This window comes from Hyaena hyaena, unplaced genomic scaffold (genome assembly GCF_003009895.1).
Source record: "Hyaena hyaena isolate Hyena2069 unplaced genomic scaffold, ASM300989v1 scaffold_229, whole genome shotgun sequence".
Lineage (NCBI taxonomy): Eukaryota > Metazoa > Chordata > Mammalia > Carnivora > Hyaenidae > Hyaena > Hyaena hyaena.
This window is the reverse complement of record NW_024080861.1, coordinates 2,280,292-2,300,142: the sequence shown is the minus strand read 5'-3', so window position 1 is coordinate 2,300,142 and position 19,851 is coordinate 2,280,292. Positions and strand designations below refer to the sequence as shown.

The window sequence follows — 19,851 nt, the reverse complement described above, 5'->3', positions numbered from 1 at the left end:
AAGTTAATTAAGTTGACACTGACCAAGAATCAGCTCTTTGCTCCCAAAACTTTTTTTTCAATTATCCTTGATTGTGTGTTATGAAAACCAACAGAATGATGTAGAAACCGATGAAATGTTAAGTGTGAAAGGAGAGAAATGTTTCCAGAGCGCCTGGGTAGCTTAGTCGGTTAAGCATCCAACTTCAGCTCAGGTCATGATCTCACTGTCCCTGAGTTTGAGCCTCATGTCAGGCCCCATGCTGACAGCTCAAAGCCTGAAGCCTGCTTCACATTCTGGGTCTCCCTCTCTCTCTGCCCCTCCCCCACTCACACTCTGTCTCTCTGCCTCTTAGAAATGAATAACATTTAAAAATTTTTTTTAAAAAAAGAAAGAACCGTTTCCATAAAAATGATGCTTAATGCTTTGAAATGTTAAATATCTGAAGACAAATAGCACAAAACAATTGTCAAGTTAGATGGGTGTAGCTATAAAGGACTTGGAGAAAGTGGTAAAACTCTAGAGAATTATCCAATCAAGCTTCCTCACAAATATTTTTAAGTCTTTAGATTCTAGTACTACTGTTTTAAAAAGTAAGATATACATAACAACAAAAAGCTCTGAATGCCAGGCAGAAGACCCATACCCAGGGGTGGTTCAGTCAGTTAAGCGTCCAACTCTTGATTTTGGTTCAGGTCAGGATCTCAACAGTTCATGACATCAAGCCCTGCGTTGGGCTCCATGTTGATGGCACAGAGCTGCTTAAGATTCTCTCTCTCCTTGGCCCTTCCTTCCTCGCACACACTCTCACTCTCTCTCTCAAAATAAATAAATAAATAACTTTAAAAAAAAAGACCCAAACCCAAACCATAGCTTTGTACCAAAATCAATAGTAAACGAATATCTTAAGTTAAAATAACGTGTTTTCCATATGTGTGTGTCATGTTTATGCCTAGAACATTTTCAGTTTAACCTGTCAGCTCCTAGTTTTGATTGTCTTTGATATGAGATCCTTGGTTGTATTTGAAAGCTGTGTCATGGAAGAGGGATGAGCCTTATTTTGCAAATCTTACACAAGATTTGGAATAATAGGTCAAGTTTCTAACCCAGTGTTTCTCAAAATGTAATCCATGGCCCACCAATACTCAAACCACCTTGGGTATTTGCTCTAACTACAGACTTTAATCACACCCTCTACTTCCTAACTGACATTCTTTGAGAGGGATCTGCATTTTCACATGCTCCTTGGGAGAGGCTGGTGCATGCTACAGTGGAGGACTGTGGTCTAGGAGAATAACCTTGAGTTCAACATAAAGGAACAGTTGCTCCCAATCATGATTAGGGCAGGGGGAGGAGGGTGTTCTGGAAATGTTCAAGCAGAGGCTGAATGATGATTGAACAGGATTGCTAGAAAAGGTTCCAGAATTTGATGGGAGGTTAAATTTTGTGTGATTTGTGCTGGAGTTGAAGATTACTTTTTCTCTTTTATCCATTAGAACCACAAATTTTTAGTTGAGAATATAACTTTTTAGACTGTTTTCTTAGCTTTCTTAGACACTTTGCCGAGTTCCCAAAAAATTACCTAAGAGGGTTAATTAGCAAGTTATTCCATTTCATACACAAATTATAACCACAGGCTAATATAAAGGGCAATTTAACGATCTTTCCATGCATTCTATCTTCTCACAGTTGCTGAACCAGGCAGCAGAGTGGAAACTTCAGGCCAAAGTGCTGAAGGAACAAGAGACAGTCCTGCAGGCTCAGGTGAAGTGGGGTGGCCGGGGGGCGGAGGGACGACAATCATGCATGGGGTGTGCTCTCCTTGTTGCCACATACACAGGCTGTGAACCATGGGCAGTCGCCACCACACCTTAACATCTGGCAGGGGCGAGGGGAACAGGAGTTAGAAATGAAGACTAACTTTGTATTATTTTAAAGTAAAAATAGAAGCACATTATATCTGAGAAAAAGACCTCCAGGCAAAAGGTTTGTTGACATACAAATGAGGGCACCAAAATGGTCAGTCAGAATAAACTGGTGTCCAGGTTCCTGCCCTTCTAGTCATAACATGTCCTCTCTCTCTCTCTTCTCCCCATGATCCTATTGAAGGAAGAATAAAAGGTGAACAGATCACATGTACCATCTAGAACTCTCAATACTTAAAATGTCCTTACCTATTTGAAATTGTTTCTAATAAAAGGGAATTAGGAAAATAAAGTCAGCACCAAAGTTCCCGTGCCATCAGAGGTTAGCCTTGTCAGTGGTCAATGACTAGGGCTGATGGACAAGTAGGGAGCAATTTTGATTTGGCTTTGTGACATCATGTGTGGGTGCTGATTAGACTTCAAGAATTCATATGTCAAGACTCAAAAATAAAAAAACCTCATGCAGCAGATGACTCTATCCATCTCTCCCTTGACCTTGGGGCTCTGACCCTTCTGGCAAATGTTCCCTGTCAGGTTCCAGGTTAGGCATCCTAGGGCTGAGCCAGAGAGAGACCCTAGCTCCCCTGGTGGGAGAAATGCTCTAGTGCTAACGAGACTGTAAAGTCACATAGAGCAAATTCACAGAAGGTGAGGAAATCAGAAGCTTTCCAAGCCAGGCAGCTGTTAATTTAAGATTCGGTGAATTCACTTGCAAATGTTTATGTGCTAATGGCTATACACTTGTTCACTATAGAAACAAAAACAAAAACAAAAAATTTGTTCACTATGTGAATGAACAAGCTCAAAAAACACTTGCTCATATGAATATTTGTTCATTTTTTTAGAAAGCATAGGAGAAAAAATAAGAAACTCACAAACAAATTGATTTGGGTGTCATAAAATCACAAATCACACCACTGCAGACAAAAATGCAGGTCACATTTTCATAGCTCACCTGCCCATAGCATACGTTTCCAATGTGTGTCCCAACTGCAGTGATAAATTGTTTTCCCTCAATAACATAAAATAACATATCAAAACTGTTTTTCAATATTAGTTACATAGAAATTTAAACCATAATGTTTCTTACTGTTCATAAAACCAAAGGATCCCACGGTTAAAAGACTAAACCTTAGAGTTATAAACTCAATGTCATCCTTTAGGGAGTCCCAGAACCATCACATCATCGCTGCGGGTAGGTAGTAGGCAGCGGCTACTCTCTAACCAGAGGCAGGCAGGGGGAAAGGAGGAGTGGCCTCACAATCTAGGAGAGAAGCCAGAGAATCAAGGCAGGACTATCAACCATATCTCTGTAGTATTCTCAGCACAGAGCCTTGAGGGGTACAATAGATAATATTGAAGCTATTCACTGTTCACATCATCTGTGACAAACAATCTCTCACTAAATGGTGATGATGAACTTGAGAAGAGTAGGTTAATACCATTAGACACAGAGCTAGAGAGTCATTTATAGAGAGAGCTGGCATCAGAATCTAGGCCTTTAATGGCCTGGGAAATGAAACATAAGGGTGTGATCCAATGCCACACCTCAAATTTGAAAAAGCTTCTACCAGGAGTTTTAGACTCACCAGTGTTCCTCGTTCGTTCCTCAATACCGACAGAGTTCAGGGACTGGGATCAAAGTTCTGGCTCTTCTGCTCAGAATTTGTCTGACCCTGTGCAATTCATCTAAACTCTCTAAACCTAAATTTCTTTGCCTCTAAAGTAAGAATACTATAGTGCATCCATGATCCCAAGTCGGAGTTCTCCAACCTCTGGGAGGCTCATTACTTTTCAGTATTTCCAAAACATAACAGCATCACAGCAGCTACTATCTAAAATATAGTTGTTTTTTGGGGCACCAGGGTGGCTCAGTCAGTTGAGCACCCAACTTTTGATTTCAGCTCAGGTCATGATCCCAGAGTGGTGGAACTGAGCCCTGCATCAGGCTCTACATTGCACATGGAGCCGGCTTGGTATTCTATTTCCCTCTGCACCTCTCCCCCACTCACACACACTCTCTTTCTAAAAATAAAATGATAAAATAAGATATAGTGTTCTTGACATATCAGCTCTAATTCAGCAGCTTTATGGCAATTATTCACGTTTGATTAAGTTTTTAAAAGGAAAATGAGTTAATGAATATGTAATATATGCAGTTTGCCTTCAAGTTATGCATGCAAAGCACTTAGTCGCATGCTTGGCCCATAACAAGCATAATTAATTCAACCAATATTCATTGAGCACCTACTCTGTGTGACGCAAGGTTCTAGGTACTGGAGATATACTCATCAATGAGAGAATCAAAAGTCCCTGCCTAATTAAACTCAACAAGCTAGTGACAACAATAAGATTAGTAAAAATGCTAGCAATTAGGGGAGCCCGGATGGCTCAGTCGGTTAAGCATCCAACTTTGGCTCAGGTCATGATCTCATAGTTTGTGGGTTTGAGCCCCACGTCAGGCTCTGTGCTGACAGCTCAGAGCCGGGAGCCTGCTTCAGATTCTGTGTCTCCCTCTCTCTCTGACCCTCCCCTGCTCACGCTGTCTCTCTCTCTCTCTCTCTCTCTCAGAAATAATAAAACATTAAAAAATTTTTTAATAAAAAAATGCTAGCAATTAGTGTATGAGCTAACATGACTAGTATTTCATAGGGGAGGATCTACACAGAGATATATGAGACAAAAGGAGTCATTGGTTACAAAAAAGTTTACGAACCACCAAAAAAGATGATCTCAAGATCTTGTTCAGCTCTAGTTCTTGAATGTAGAGAACTTCCAGAGCAGAAGCAATGTGGTCTAAGCTGGGCTAACCCCACCTTTTCCTTCATTGCCTTGTTTCTGTGGTGTGTGGCGCTCTCTGCAAGGACGCTTTTGTCTCCTGTCTTCAAGGCACTTTTCAAAACTTCAATAATAACTTAATTTTCAAGAAGAATATAGTGGCCCCCAAACCCTATGTATAATAATGTTTAAAAATCCCTCTTGAAAACTATCAACATTATATTTTTAAAGCCTTGAAACTTTGGAAAACAAAATCTATCACAGAATAGTTTGCAGAGCACTTGAACACTTCCTGTGGGTTTACAACTGCTTTAAAGGAGAGGGGTGGGAGAAGGCAGAGGGCTTACAGCCCCATTTCTACATTCCGAGCTAAGGAAATATCAAGGACAGATTATGTTTTACTAGATGAAGTCCTTTTCAGCCATAAGACAACAGCTCGCCAGTTTGGGGCATGATTCTCACTTAGAAAAGGGATGTCTGGCTTTCAATTATACAAACCATGGCAACAGTATAAATGTCAGAAATGATCAATGGAATACAATTGGCACTACGAATAGAGTGTTCATTGGATCAATAAGGATGAAGATGGTAGATGTGGAAAATCAGCAATACAAACACAGCCACGCAGCCACAAAAATATTGCCCAATACATTCCAAGGGGAAAGGTCACTGAGTAAATTTGGTGTGGCTTTGTTTAGTTTCTTTTTTCTTTTTTCTTTCTTTCCTTCTTTCTTTTTTTTAATTGTTCTTTTTGTTTGTTTGTTTTGGTATATTGCTAAGGACAGCAATCACATCCTTTATACTGGAAGTCCTAGGGGTGCCTGGGTGGCTCAGTCGGTTAAGCGTCCGACTTTGGCTCAGGTCATGATCTCACGTTCGTGGGTTCAAGCCCTCTGTCAGGCTCCGTGCTGACAGCTAGCTCAGAGCCTGGAGCTGCTTCAGATTCTGTGTCCCCCTCTCTCTCTGACCCTCCCCTGCTCATGCTGTCTCTCTCTCTCTCTCAGAAATTTAAAAAAATAAAAACATTAAAAAAATAAATTAAATAAATAAATAAATAAACCGGAAGTCCTCACCTTGCGGATATAGGATGAGAGGACATTACTCTGCAACTACTATTATAATTGGACTGGTTCCCAAATCAAATATCACAAATTTACTAAGATAATTCCTGGACATGCTTTTGTTTCCTATATGCTATGAATGTTTGTGATTAAAATTTAGCGCTCCATTAAAAGAATGTATGTGTTGCTCACCCACATAACAGTGAAAATGTTGCGGCAACTGTTGTTGTGACTCACCCGGGAACAGTTTGTTTCTATTTCCGCCTCTGGCAGGACTACTGCGGATGACCTCTGGATGTCCCTTCCAGGCTTCTCTGAAATACCAAAATAACAGCAGGAATATGACCCATGAAACCAAACATGCATCATGTCGGCATGATAAGGAGGCAGAACATATACCAAACAAACATTCATAAAGGAAACAAGAGGTGTACATTTTTAGTTACTATAAGTAAAGAGTTTTAGAGTTGTTTACCCGAGAACAGTATAATCCACACAGGTTTTGCCACCTGCAACAAAGAGGTCAAATAGGAAGAAAAGCTGGGTATGAAAAACAGTACCTAGAAGGGGAGATGTGGACTTACTGTTTCGTGGCTATAGGCTTCCAGTTTTACAGGATGAAAGAGTTCTGGAGATTGGTTACACAACAGTGTGAACACAGGTAACAACGCTGAACTGCACATTCAAAATAGTTAAGATGGTAAATCTTACATTACATGTATTTACCCCAATTAAAAAGAAAGAACAAACGTTGAGGGAAGGAAAAAAAAAAACAGTCACTAGAAAAAGGCCAGAAGTGGTAATGAAATGAGACACTTCTTCCTGGCACTCTGGGTGTGTCGGCCTTCCCCATGCCACAAGAAAACATGAGGAAAGGAAACAAGACCTGCCCAATGTATACACCCAAAAGACCAATTGCCCAAAGGAAGGGGCGAAGCTGGCTGAGGTGGGCCGAGGTGTTCCTGCTGGTGCGGTCAAGGTTGTGCCTGTAAGATGGAGTGCGCATGCGCCTACTCCTGCTTCGCGTGTCTACCGGGCTGCGCGAGCGGCTTTGGGAGGACCTGCTCGTGAGATGGTAGTATCTGCCCCTCTCCTGTAGCTCTGCAGGAATTCCTGGGAAGTGGGGAAAAGAAAGGAGAGAAAGTAAGAAAAAAAAAAAACTTAACAGGATATGTAACCAAGCATGCAAATGAACATATGTTGTGATAGAAGGTGGAGAGGATCAACTGGGAGGAGCTCTTCCCACCCTAGACCAGTAGGTTATACACATTGGTAGAGGTAACCAGTCCGATAGAAGTTTATCCTCAGATGAAGGGCTTGACCTACTCAAGGGCCCTGAAATCAATTCAGTGGGTCCCAGCCACTACTTCAAAAAAAAAGAAAGAAACAGAATGAAATAGAATATCTCAAGAGTGCGTTGCACATACTAAAGACTGTCATATGCAGTGTGTGTGTGTGTGTGTGTGTGTGTGTGTGTGTGTGTGTAAAAGCCTACTGCACCTTTCCAGCCATGAACTCCCATGCCCCTTTACTCAGTCTTCTTTCATCTGTGTGCCAAGGAACGATGAGAAGACTATTTTAGGCCACAAGAGTTGTCCCAAGCTCGGTCACATATGCATGGAACTACCATGTGATTTCAGAATGATGCTCAGATGTTGTTTGACTTTTCTTTGGAAAATTTGTCCTATGGAAAGGTTTTATGTTATCATTCCATTGTGCTTGTTTACTGCAGTAAAATCTCTGCTATTCTACAACATTAAGAATGAGCCACTCGAGATCAGCAGATTTTCTGGGTTCTAGAGGTAGTTTGATTCTCATACTCTCTACCTCTCACCCCCAAGACTGGGAACTCTCTAATCTACTGGCTTCCAGTTAGTAGTTTTTCTTTTTTAAAAGGACAGTGTCACAGGGACCACCAGCTAGTCATTTGCTGCCCATTTGAGGAGTTGGGTTTGCTCCAGGCATTCAACAGTACCAAATACTCATTTGAAAATGGAGGCTTTCCTAACATGTATCGTCCATATTAAATCTCCACTCATAGCTTGCTATTCTAAAATCATTTTTGAAAGCAAGATTCATTATTGTGTTGCTGTCTCTAGCAATCAAGTATTTACACACTCTCCTTCCTTATCCTGCTTTATTCATACTTCAAATTACCTTATTCCTGGGGCACCTGGGTGGTTCAGTCGGTTAAGTGTCCGACTTCGGCTCAAGTCATGATCTCATGGTTTGTGGGTTCGAGCCCTGTGTCGGGCTCTTTGCTGACAGCTAGCTCAAAGCCTGGGGCTTGCTTGATTCAGATTCTGTATCTCCCTCTCTCTCGGACTCCCACCTCTACCGCGCTCACGCTGTCTCTTGCTCTTTCTGAGAAATAAATAAAATATTAAAATTAAAAAAAAATTACCTCATTCCTTGGAATAAGGATGTAGAGGTAGAAAGTTTTCCTGTAGTGAATCAGACACTTGCCAATGCTAACCCATACGATGTTTTATATTGTGTGCATACTGGAAAAGGCATTCCTTCCTCAAGACTCATTCTTTCCATCTGTAGAAAATTTTATAATAAACTGATTTTGATGAACAGGGACATTTAAGCGCTATTGGCTATAACACTGTATTCATAAACATACAAAATTAAATTGACTAAAATGTAAATGGTGGTTGCTCAGCGTGGCACAATGAATATAAGCTGCAGCCACCCATGTCTGGTCCACCTTTTCTACCATTTCTTTTCATTTCTCTACATTCTACTTCTTTCAAGACCAAACTCAAGGCTCACCTTCTCCACAAAAACATGGCTCACATGATCACCTGCCATGCTCACTTCCTGCTCTGACGGGCACCATCCTTAATAGACTTGGCACTTTCTCTTATTCACTGCCCCATAATCAAATTGTCTTTGAGATTATCTTCCCACCAGGCATGCAAGTCTCTCAAAAACAGTAGCCACATGTTAAACTCTTTGCTCATAGAGTCAATGTGTATGTTCAGTGCTCAATAAAAGTTCATTGGGAAAAGTTATGATATAATGAAATGGTGATGACACATTTTATTATTTCATTTTTCTTTAAAGATGTACTTCAATCATACTCACTGACTTAGGTTTATGTCATAGTAAATTAGAGAATGGAACATATTACTAACATTGTATTAAGAATTCCCTTAAATCCACTTTCTTCTCAAAAATAAATAATGACACGTTGTTTTGTTCTGGAAGCATGCTGAAAGCAGCTCTAAAATAGATCTATTCTTCCCCTTATTTACAGCTTACTCTCTATTCCGGAAGGTTTGAAGAGTTCCAGAGCACACTGACAAAAAGCAATGAGGTGTTTGCCACTTTCAAACAGGAAATGGATAAAGTGAGTAGTACTTATCCCCCACAAAATACTGACATTTTCTTTTTTGATAGGCAATTCTCCTTTGAGTTCATTTTTCTCACATTAAGATACTTTCGTGCATTTCATGAAGTAACAAAACATTTATACATGCAAATAAGATTTGGGCTGTATTTTTATTGGTAATTATCCAGTGAATTAATCTTAGGAAGAGTCCAAAAAATACTAGGATATATTTTCACTCTGAGAGAAAAATATTTTCCTTTTCTAGTCCATGGAGGACTAATGAAAAAAAAAAGACAAAAGCTAGCAATTTAACATAATGCTGTTTATACTGACATTTTAAAAAATCTAATTTTTAAAGATTAAAAAAAATTTTCATACAAATATGCAAGAGAATAATTTTAGAGTAGAAAATACCATTTCATACAATCCTTATTCGAAAACAATATATGTAGTATGATATAATTGACAGAGCCTTGAATGAGATGAAGGAAGCCTAAATTCAAATTCTGGGTGTGTTCTTACTTCTCAAGTAGTACTAGACAATTCACTTAACTTCCCTCCAATTTTATTTTTCTTATCTACAAATTAAGATACTATCTCTCTTGCCTACTTCACAAGATTGCAAAGTTTAAATAAATTAATGTATTTTAAAATCTTTTTAATGTTTATTCATTTTTGAGAGACAGAGAGAGACAGAACGTGAGGGGGGGTGGGCAGAGAGGAGGGGATACAGAATCTGAGGCAGGATCCAGGCTCTGAGCTGTCAGCACAGAGCCCAACACAGGGCTCGATCTCATTAACCGGGAGATCATGACCTGAGCCGAAGTCAGATGCTTAAACAACTGAACCACTCAGGTGCCTCATATTAATGTATTTTAAAAGGGTTTTAAACTTTCTTACACTCTTTTACAAGTATAAGGTGTTACATATTATTATTAGACATAAGCTCAAAATTTATTTAATCCAGTGTTTTCCCAAAACAAAATCAGCATCAGAATTGTGTTTCTTAATGAGCATAGGCATTAAACTTTTTAAGTGCACAAAGCATCCTTTTAAAACCACTTTATTAAAACTATATGATAAATTTCACAATTCAGTGAACAAACATAAGTAGCTCAATACTTGTTAGTAGTTACTTTCTCACTCTGGAATGGATCTCTCCATTTTTAAAAACCTTTGTTTCATTATAGAGTATTAAGATTGGAATAAATATTAGAGTAAGAAAAGTGTTCTTATTTATTTCAAAATTACATAGTTTTAAGATTGGAATAAATATTAGGAGTTTTAAATCTGGGGTTTATTTGTAGACTTTTAAAGCTGACTTGCAATTAGCAAAAAAACAAAAACAAACAAACAAAAAACAAGCAAAAAATGATGTGTATTTTGTATTTCTTTGAGTATGGTCCCATCAAATCCTTAAAGGGGTTGATGACTTTTAAACTAAAACTATTAAAGTTAGTTAACAAATGATCAAAATTAAAAAACAATCAAGGCTCACCTACTTTCTCTATAAAGCCCAGTGACTGAGCCAGAGCCCAGCCTCTGGCTTCCAAGTGTACCCAGCCTCAGGCAGCATGGCATAGAGCAGCAAGTGCCCAGATATGGTTCATCTAGAGAAATTGAACCTGATTACATTGCTGTCGTTCGCTTCATCCAAGCAGAGCAGAGATCCAATGGTTTCAGTTTCAAGAAAGATGAGCTGCATTTTATCCACTTATGTTTCCTCTACACCCAACTCCCCACTGATGAACAGCAGACACCCTGCACATGTTGCATTAAATGCAATGAAGTCACTCCAGTCCCACTCTTCTGCTAACTCACCTGAATATTCTTCCACCTTTCTGAGCATCAGTTTCCTCAGTGATAGAGTGGAGGTGAAAACAGAAGCTTCAATAGGGGACTGTTTCAAAGATGAAATGAATAACATCTGTGACTCCCACCACACTCTACAAATGTGAAGACTAAGAGGGAGCAGGAAGATGGCAGTGGAGTAGGAGGACCCTAGGCTCATCTTGTCCCACAAACAAAACTAGATAACTATCAAATCATCCTAAATACCCCAGAAATTGACCTGAAGACTGGTAGAATGAACCCCACAACTAAAGGGAGAGAAGAGGCCAAATCAAAGATGGTAAGAAGTGCAACGGCATGGTTTAGGGGAGAAACAGATCATAGCTGCTATGGAGGGGAACAAGCTGTGGTCTTGGAGAAGAGTGAGAGAGAGAGAGAGAGAGAGAGGAGCACACAGGGGAATGCACGAGGAGAACATTTCCCAAAGCCATTGGCTTGGAAAATGAGAGGGGCTGAATTTTGGGAGTTCTTGCAACCAGCAGGTCTTAAAGCCTGGAGGCTTAAAAGCCAGCAGGTTTGGATGGGAAACAGCATGGAGGCTCCTTTAGAGAAGGCAGACAAAAAACCTGCGGCAGACAATGTGGAAACAACTATCTGAAGAGTGCCTGGGGAACACAGTAGGGAGATTATTCCCTCTTCTCAGAGTGTGTCTCTGAGAGCAGCATTCATGGAGACACCTCTCTGGGAACAAAGGAGCTGGCCAACACCATTTCCCACCCCTGCCCCTTAACATATACACAGAGCCACCTGTAGGAAGCAGTGCAGCATGGACACTGGCTGCCTAACTTGCTTACACCAAGCCCTGTGCTCTGTCCCCACCACCCCAACACCCCAGTGGAACTGCTCTTCTCAGTCACACTAGTGACTCAGTTTCAGCATGGCAGGCCCTCCCCCTGCCAGAAGACCAGCACCAATCCCTGCCCACACTACGTCTTCTGACCAGAGAGTTCTGCAGAGCCTCAGTCCTGGTGGAGGTGGTGTCAGGTCTCACTTCACAAGCAGACCAGTACACACCTAGTTAAAACTTACCACGTTCACACCAGGGACCAAACACTGCCTAAAGCAGGTAACGAGAGCCTCTGCAGAAGACTGGCCTGAAGGATAGAGCAGCCGAAACACAAGAGTAGAGCTCACACAGCACATCCGGAGATACTTCTTGAGGCTCCAGAGTCTCATCACTACCTGGCCTCTTCTTCAGAAAGCCATTACTTTCAGGAGCAGGAGACCTAACCGGCTTTTCTAACACAGAAAAGAAAATAGAGACTTAGACAAAATGTAAAGACAGAGGAATTTATCCAAAATGAAAGAACAAGATAAGGCCACAGCCAGAGATCTAAATGAAACAGCTACAAGTTACATGTCTGATGGAGAATTTAAAGCAACAATAATAAGAATACTCACTGGGCTTGAGTAAAAGAATAGAAGATATCAGTGAGACCCTAACCATAGAGATAAAAGAGTTTAAAAAGAATCAATCAGAGATGAAAAATGCAATAAACAAGTTTGGAAACAGGCTAAATGCAGTAATGAGCAGGCTGGAAAGAAGAAAAGGAAGAAATTAGTGACCTAGAAGACAAAGTAATGGATAGTGATGAAGCTGAACAAAAGACAGTAAGAAGAATTATGCAACATGAGAATAGACATAGGGAAGTCAGTGGCTCCATCAAATGTAATAACACTCATATTATAGGAGTCCTGGAAGAAGAAGAGAGAGAAAAACAAGGGAGACAGGAAATTTATTTGAAGAAGTAATAACTGAAAACCTCCTTAATCTGGGGAAGGAAAAAGACATCCAGATTCAAGAGACAGAGAAAATTCCCATCAAAATCAACCAAAGCAGCCCAAAAACCAAGACATATTATAATTACATTTGCAAAATACGGTGATAAAGAAAAACTCTTAAAAGCAGTAAGACAAATGAAGTCCTTAACTTCCAAGGGAAACCCTATAGGCTAGCTGGAGAGTTCTCAACAGAAATCTGGCAACCCAGAAGGGAGAGGATGATATATTCAAAGTACTGAATGGGAAAAATCTGCACATCAAATATTCTATCCAGCAAGGCTATCATTCAGAATAGAAAGGGAGATAAAGAGTTTCCCAGAAAAATAAAAACTAAAGGAATTCATGACCACTAAACCAGCCCTGCAAGAAATATTAAAGGGAACTCTTCAAGTGGAAAAGAGAGACCAAAAGTGACAATTTAATGGCAGGAGACACAAAAGCAGTAAAAAATAAATATTTCTGTAAAAATCAGTCAAGGAACTCACATAATAAATGATATAAAATGTAACATATACCTAAAATGTGGAAAGGAGAGGAAAAAGGAATGAGTTTAACCTTGAATGAACATCATCTTAATATAGACTGCTATTTACAGAAGAGGTTATTATAACCATATATCAAAAATCACTAATATACATGCAAAGAACAAAGAAAAAATCCAAATATATCACTAAAGAAAATAAGCAAAACATGAAAAAGAGGAAGACAAGAAATGATCAGAGAAAATCTCCAAAACAACCACAAAATAAGTAATAAAATGGCAATAAATACATATCTATTAATAATTACACTGAATGTAAATGGACTAAATTGTCCAATCAAAAGACCTAGGGAGTCATAATGGATAAAAAACAAAAAACAAAAACAAACAGAAAAGAAACAAACAAACAAAACAAAAACAATATCCTATATATGCTTCCTACAAGAGACTCATTTTAGACCTAAAGACACCTGCAGATTGAAAGTGAGGGAATGGAGAAACATTTATCACACAAATGGATGTCAAAAGAAAGCCAGAGTAGCAATACTTATATCAGACAAACTAGATTTTAAAACAAAGACTGTAACAAGAGACAAAGAAGGACACTATATAATAATAAAGGGGGACAATCCAATAAGAAGATATAACAACTGTAAATACTTATGCCCCCAACACAGAGGCACCCAGATATATAAAACAATTGATAATGAACGTAAGGGAACTAACTGATAATAATACAATAATAGTAGGGACTTCAACACATCATTTACATCAACAGACGGATCATCTAAGCAAAAAACAAGGAAACAGTGGCTTTGAATGACACACTGGACCAGGCAGTCTTAACAGATACATTCAGAGCATTCCATCCTAAAACAGCAGAATACATATTCTTTTATAGTACATATGGAACATAATGAATAGATATCACATATTAGGTCATAAAATGGGTCTCAACAAATACAAAAAGACTGAACTCATACCATGCACTTTTTCTGACCACAATTCTATGAAACTAGAAGTCAGTCACAAGAAAAAAAACTCAAACGAGCACAAATACATGAAGGTTAAACAACATGATACCAAAACAATAAATGAGTCAACCAGGAAATCAAAGAATAAATTTAAAAAATACATGGAAACAAATTGAAATGAAAATACAACAGTCCAAAACCTTTGGGATGCAGCAAAAGTGGTCCTAAGAGGGAAGTATATTGCAATACAGGTCTTCATCAAGAAGCAAGAAAAATCTGAAAAAAAAAAAACCAAAAAACTGTTTAACCTTACACCTAAAGAAACTAGAAAAAGAACAACAAACAAAGCCTAACACCAGCAGAAGGAAGGAGATTATAAATATTAGACTGGAGAATGTAAAGGCGATCTGGCTGAAACATCTGTCACTCCATTGATTACCAGGGTTGATTCAACCAATCTGGCTAGTTAGGTGGGTGTCCAGATAAAGACCATTCTTCTCAGTGAGTGGTGTATGAGTAGCTGTACTCCCCTACTAGAAGCTCCAAACAAGCTTTCTAGGTCCATTTGTAGGAAAATGTAGGGTAATCAAGCTTCCAAGAATCCAGACACATCCAAATGAGGTGCCGCACGTGGCAGCTGCCTTTCCTTAATAATAATAATAATAATAATAGTAGTAGTAGTAGTAGCAGTAGTGGTGGTGGTAAAGATTAAAGCAGGAATAAACTATATGGAAACTAAAAAACAAAACAAACAAAACAATAGAACAGATCAATGAAACCAGGAGCTGGCTGGTTCCTTGAAAAATTAATAAAATTTATAAACCTCAAATCAGACTTACCAAAAAGAAAAGGTAAAGGAAAATAGGAAAAGAGAAAGGACCCAAGTAAATAAAATCACAGATGAGAAAGGAGAAATAGCAACCAACACCACAGAAATTATAAGAGAATATTATGAAAAACTGTGTGCCAACAAATTGGACAACCTAGAAGAAATGGAAAATTCCTAGAAATATATAAACTAGCAAAACTGAAACAGGAAGAAATAGAAAACTTGAACAGACTGATAACCAGCAAATAAATGGAATCAGTAATCAACAAACTCCCAACAAACAAAAATCCAGAAACAGATGGCTTCACAGGCAAATTCTACCAAACATTTAAGGAAGTGTTAATACTGGGGCACCTGGGTGGCCCAGTCGGTTAAGCATACAACTTTGGCTCAGGTCATGATCTTGCAGTTTGTGAGTTTAAGCCCCACATCAGGCTCTGGGCTGACACCTCAGAGCCTGGAGCTTGCTTCAGATTCTGTGTCTCCCTTTCTTTCTGCCCCTCTCCTGCTCACTCTCTCTCTCTCTCTCTCTCTCTCTCTCTCAGAAAGAAATAAACATTAAAAAAATTTTAAAGAAGAGTTAATACCTATTCTTTTCAAACCATTCCAAAAAAAAAATAGAAAAGGAAGGAAAACTTCCAAATTCATTCTATGAAGCCAGCATTACCCTAATAGCAAAATCAGAGGAAGACAATACTAAAAAAGAGAACTACAGACCAATATCTCTGATGAACTTGGATGCAAATATTCTCAATAAAATACTAGCAAACCAAATCCAACAATACATTTAAAAAATCATTCACTAAGTCAAGTGGGATTTATTTCTGTGTTGCAGGGGGTGTTCAATATTTGTACATCAATCAACATGATACATCACATTAATAAAAGAATGGATAAGAAGCGTATATGATCATTTCAATAGATGCAGAAAAAGCATTTGACAAAGTAAAACATCCATTTATGATAAAAACCCTCAACACTTAAAGTCGGTTTAAAGGGAGCATACCTCAACATAATAAAGGCCATATATGGAAAACCCATAGCTAATATCATCCTCAATGGGGAAAAACTGAGAACTTTACCTATACAGTCAGAAATAAGATGGGGATGGCCACTGTCACCACTTTTATTAAAATAGTACTGGAAGTCCTAGCCACAGCAATCAGAAAAAAGAAAGAGAGAGAGAAAGGGGAAGGAAGGAAGGAAGGAAGGAAGGAAGGAAGGAAGGAAGGAAGGAAGGAAGGAAGGAAGGAAGGAAGGGAGGGAGGGAGGAAAAGGGATCCAAACTGGCAAGGAAGAAGTAAGATGTTCACTAATTGCAGATGACATGATGCTATGTACAGAAAACTCAAAAGATTCCACCAAAAAATGGCTAGAGGTGATAAACAAATTCAGTAAAGTCACAGGATACAAAATCAACATGCAGAAATCTGGTGCATTTCTATATACCAATAATGAAGCAACAGAAAGAAAAATTATGGATCCGTTTACAATTGCACCAGAACCAAGGATACCTAGGAATAAACCTAACCTATGAGGTGAAAGGTCTGTACTCCAAAAACTATAAAACACTGATGAAAGACATTGAAAATGACACAAAGAAACAGAAAGACATTCCATGCTTATGGGTTGGAGGAACAAATATTGTTAAAATGTCTATAGCATCCAAAGCAATCTACACATTTAATGCAATCCCTATCAAAATACCAACAGTATTTTTCACAGAGCTGGAACAAACAATCCTAAAACATGGAACCAAAAGTCCCTGAATAACCAAAGCAATCTTAAAAAAGAAAAGCAAAGCTGGAGGTAACATGATTCTGGACTTTAACTTCTATTACAAAACTATAGCAATCAAAAAAAAGTATGGTACCAGCACAAAAATAGACCCATAGATCAATAGAGAAGAGTAGAAAACCCAGAAATAAACCCACAACTATACGGTCAATTAATATTCAATAAGGCAGGAAAGAATATCCAATGGGAAAAAGAATGTCTCTTCAACAAATGGTGTTAGGAAAACTGAACAAAAACATGCAGGAGAATGAAACTGGACCACTTTCTTACACCATACACAAAAATAAATTCAAAATGGGTTAAAGACTTAAATGTGAGACCTGAAACCGTAAAGAGAACACAGGCAGTAACTTGCTGATATTGGCTGTAGCAGTTTTTTAAGTATGTCTCCTGAGGCAAGGGAAACAAAAGCAAAAACAAACTATTGGAACTACATCAAAATAAAAAGCTTCTGCAAAGGAAACAATCAGCAAAACTAAAAGGCAACCTATGGAATAGGAGAAGATATTTGCAAATGACATATCTGATAAAGGGTTAGTATCTAAAATATATAAAGAACTTATCAAACTCAACACCCCCCAAAAATGAATAATCCAATTAAAAATGAGCAGAAGACATGAACAGATATTTTTCCAAAGAAGACATACAGATGGACAACAGACACATGAAAACATGCTCAATATCATTCATTATCATGGAAATCCCAATCAAAGCTACAATGAGATATCACCTTACACCCATCAAAGTAGCTAAAATCAAGAACCCAGGAAACATGTGTTGGCGAGGATGTGGAGAAAGGGGACCCTCTTGCACTGTTGGTGGGAATGCAAACTGGTGTAGCCCCTGTGGAAAACAGTATGGAGGTTCCTCAAAAAGTTAAAAGTAGAACTGCCTTATGATCCAGCAACTGCAATACAAGGTATTCACCCTAAGAATACAAAAGTAAAAAGTACTAATTCAAAGGGATACATGCACCCCAATGTTTATAGCAGCCTTGTCTACAACAGCCAAATTATGGAAACAGCCGACTGTCCATTGACTGATGAATGAATAAAGAAGATGTAGTGTGTGTGTGTGTGTGTGTGTGTGTGTGTGAATAGTATATTACTCAGCCATAAAAAGAATGAAATCTTGCCATTTGTGATGACATGGATAGATTGAGAGAGTATTATGCTAAGTGAAATAAGTCAATCAAAGATAAATACCATATGACTTTACTCACATGTCGAATTTAAGAAAGAAAACAAATGAGCAAAGGGGAAGAAAGAGAGAGAAAGAGTCAAACCAAGAAACGGACTCAAATATAGAGAACAAAGTGATGGTTACCAGAGGGGAGGTGGATGGGGGGATGGGTTAAATAGACAATGGGAACTAAGGAGTGCACTTGTGATGAGCACTGATGTATGGAAGTGTTGAATCACTATAGTGTACACCTGAAACTAATATTACACTGTATGATAACTAGCTAGTATTTAAATTAAAACTTTTTTTAAAAAAAAATGTAAAGACTGAGAAAACAGAAAGCTGTAGTTCTGTGTAGCTACTTCTCAGATGTGCCCAGACAGTACCAACATTTTAATGGTTAAAAAGCCAGACCAGCTTTCTCACTTGTAGTTTCTATTCAGTAAAGAAAAGAATCTAAATTGCCAGCTTATTCTTGGGACTAAAATAAAGCTATTTTTACTTTGAAGAAGAAACTATGACAAAACAGAGTGACTCTAAGTAGTTTCCCTTTTCTTGAATTGGTGCAAATAAGTTTGCTCACCACGAAGCTAGATGATTCAGAAATAAATATGACTCTTCCCACTCAATCTTCATTCCTTGACATCAAACTTCTGTTTGCTTCATCAGCTAGTAACAAAGGGACTTTTTGGGGCCCTGGGGGGCTTAGTTGGTTAAGCATCTGACTTCGGCTTAGGTCATGATCTCACAGTACGTGGGTTCGAGCCCCACATCAGGCTCTGTGCTGACAGCTAGCTCAGAGCCTGGAGCCTGCTTCAGATTCTGTGTCTCCCTCTCTCTCTGACCCTCCCCTGCTCACGCTGCCTCTCTCTCTCTCTCTCATAAATAAATAAAACATTAAAAAAATTTTTTTTAAAAACAAAAAAAAGGATATTTCTTGGCATCACATACGCAACTAATAGATTGTTTGATATATTAAGTTATCAGGATTAACATTAAATTACTCTAATTTCTGTAGACAACCAAGAAAATGAAGAAATTAGAGAAGGACACAGCCACATGGAAAGCCCGGTTTGAGAACTGCAACAAAGCTCTGTTGGACATGATCGAAGAGGTAAGGAAGCCTAGCCCCTAGCTTATTTTCCCATCTAGTCCAAATATTCATATTCTAAAAATAATTATGACCTAATACTGCAAATTATTTTCTTGGGAAAAGAGGTTTTTTTTTGAGATGTAATATATGAAATTATAATAAAAATATTTAAAGCAAAAGAGAATTGGACCCAGACTCACAAAAAGTTTTAGGACCCTAAGTCACCTGCCTACGTGCTGAGTCCAAAGCTGTCCCCAAATCAGCATCATGCCTGCACGACTGCATTCCTTAAAGGAAAGACAAGTATCTTACTTGTCTTTGAATTTCCCCAGTGCCTGGCACATAGCAGGTGCAGAATAAATTAATGAGTTAATTTGAACATACTGAGAGAAGCCACCAACCCCAGCACCCAGGGTATGTACTACTGTATAGACAGATATGGAGAGTATTGTTTAATTCCTCCAACAGGCATTTAATTACTGATATTATGTCAGCTCCGTAAGTGTTAAGACTATAAAAGCAATGATATATAGCCCTGACCTGAGAGGCAGAGCTTTCAGGTGAAGGTCTCCCCATGTCAACAATCAAAAGGAAAAGCTTTAAAGGGTACAGAGTAGCACAAAGTTGGGGGCAAGGAGTAAGATGATTAGGAACGATTTCATGCACAAACACACCAACATTTCTATAGGAATGTTGGAGAACTGAACAGTTTGAGCAGGCAGCATCATGAATCGGCATGTGGGGAGTTTCTGTCATTATAATTACTGTTCTAACAATTC

The 19,851-nt window shown here is 38.7% G+C and overlaps 1 protein-coding gene across 1 annotated transcript in view; it reads left to right on the top strand.

The window, feature by feature from the left end:
* Positions 1-19,851, top strand: part of TXLNB (taxilin beta) — a 51,819-nt gene that overhangs the window by 30,701 nt on the left and 1,267 nt on the right. The window contains exons 7-9 of the mRNA XM_039243584.1: positions 1,669-1,743; positions 9,009-9,101; positions 18,998-19,093. Coding sequence (XP_039099515.1) covers positions 1,669-1,743; positions 9,009-9,101; positions 18,998-19,093 — 264 coding nt within the window. The remainder of the gene's footprint in view (positions 1-1,668; positions 1,744-9,008; positions 9,102-18,997; positions 19,094-19,851) is intronic.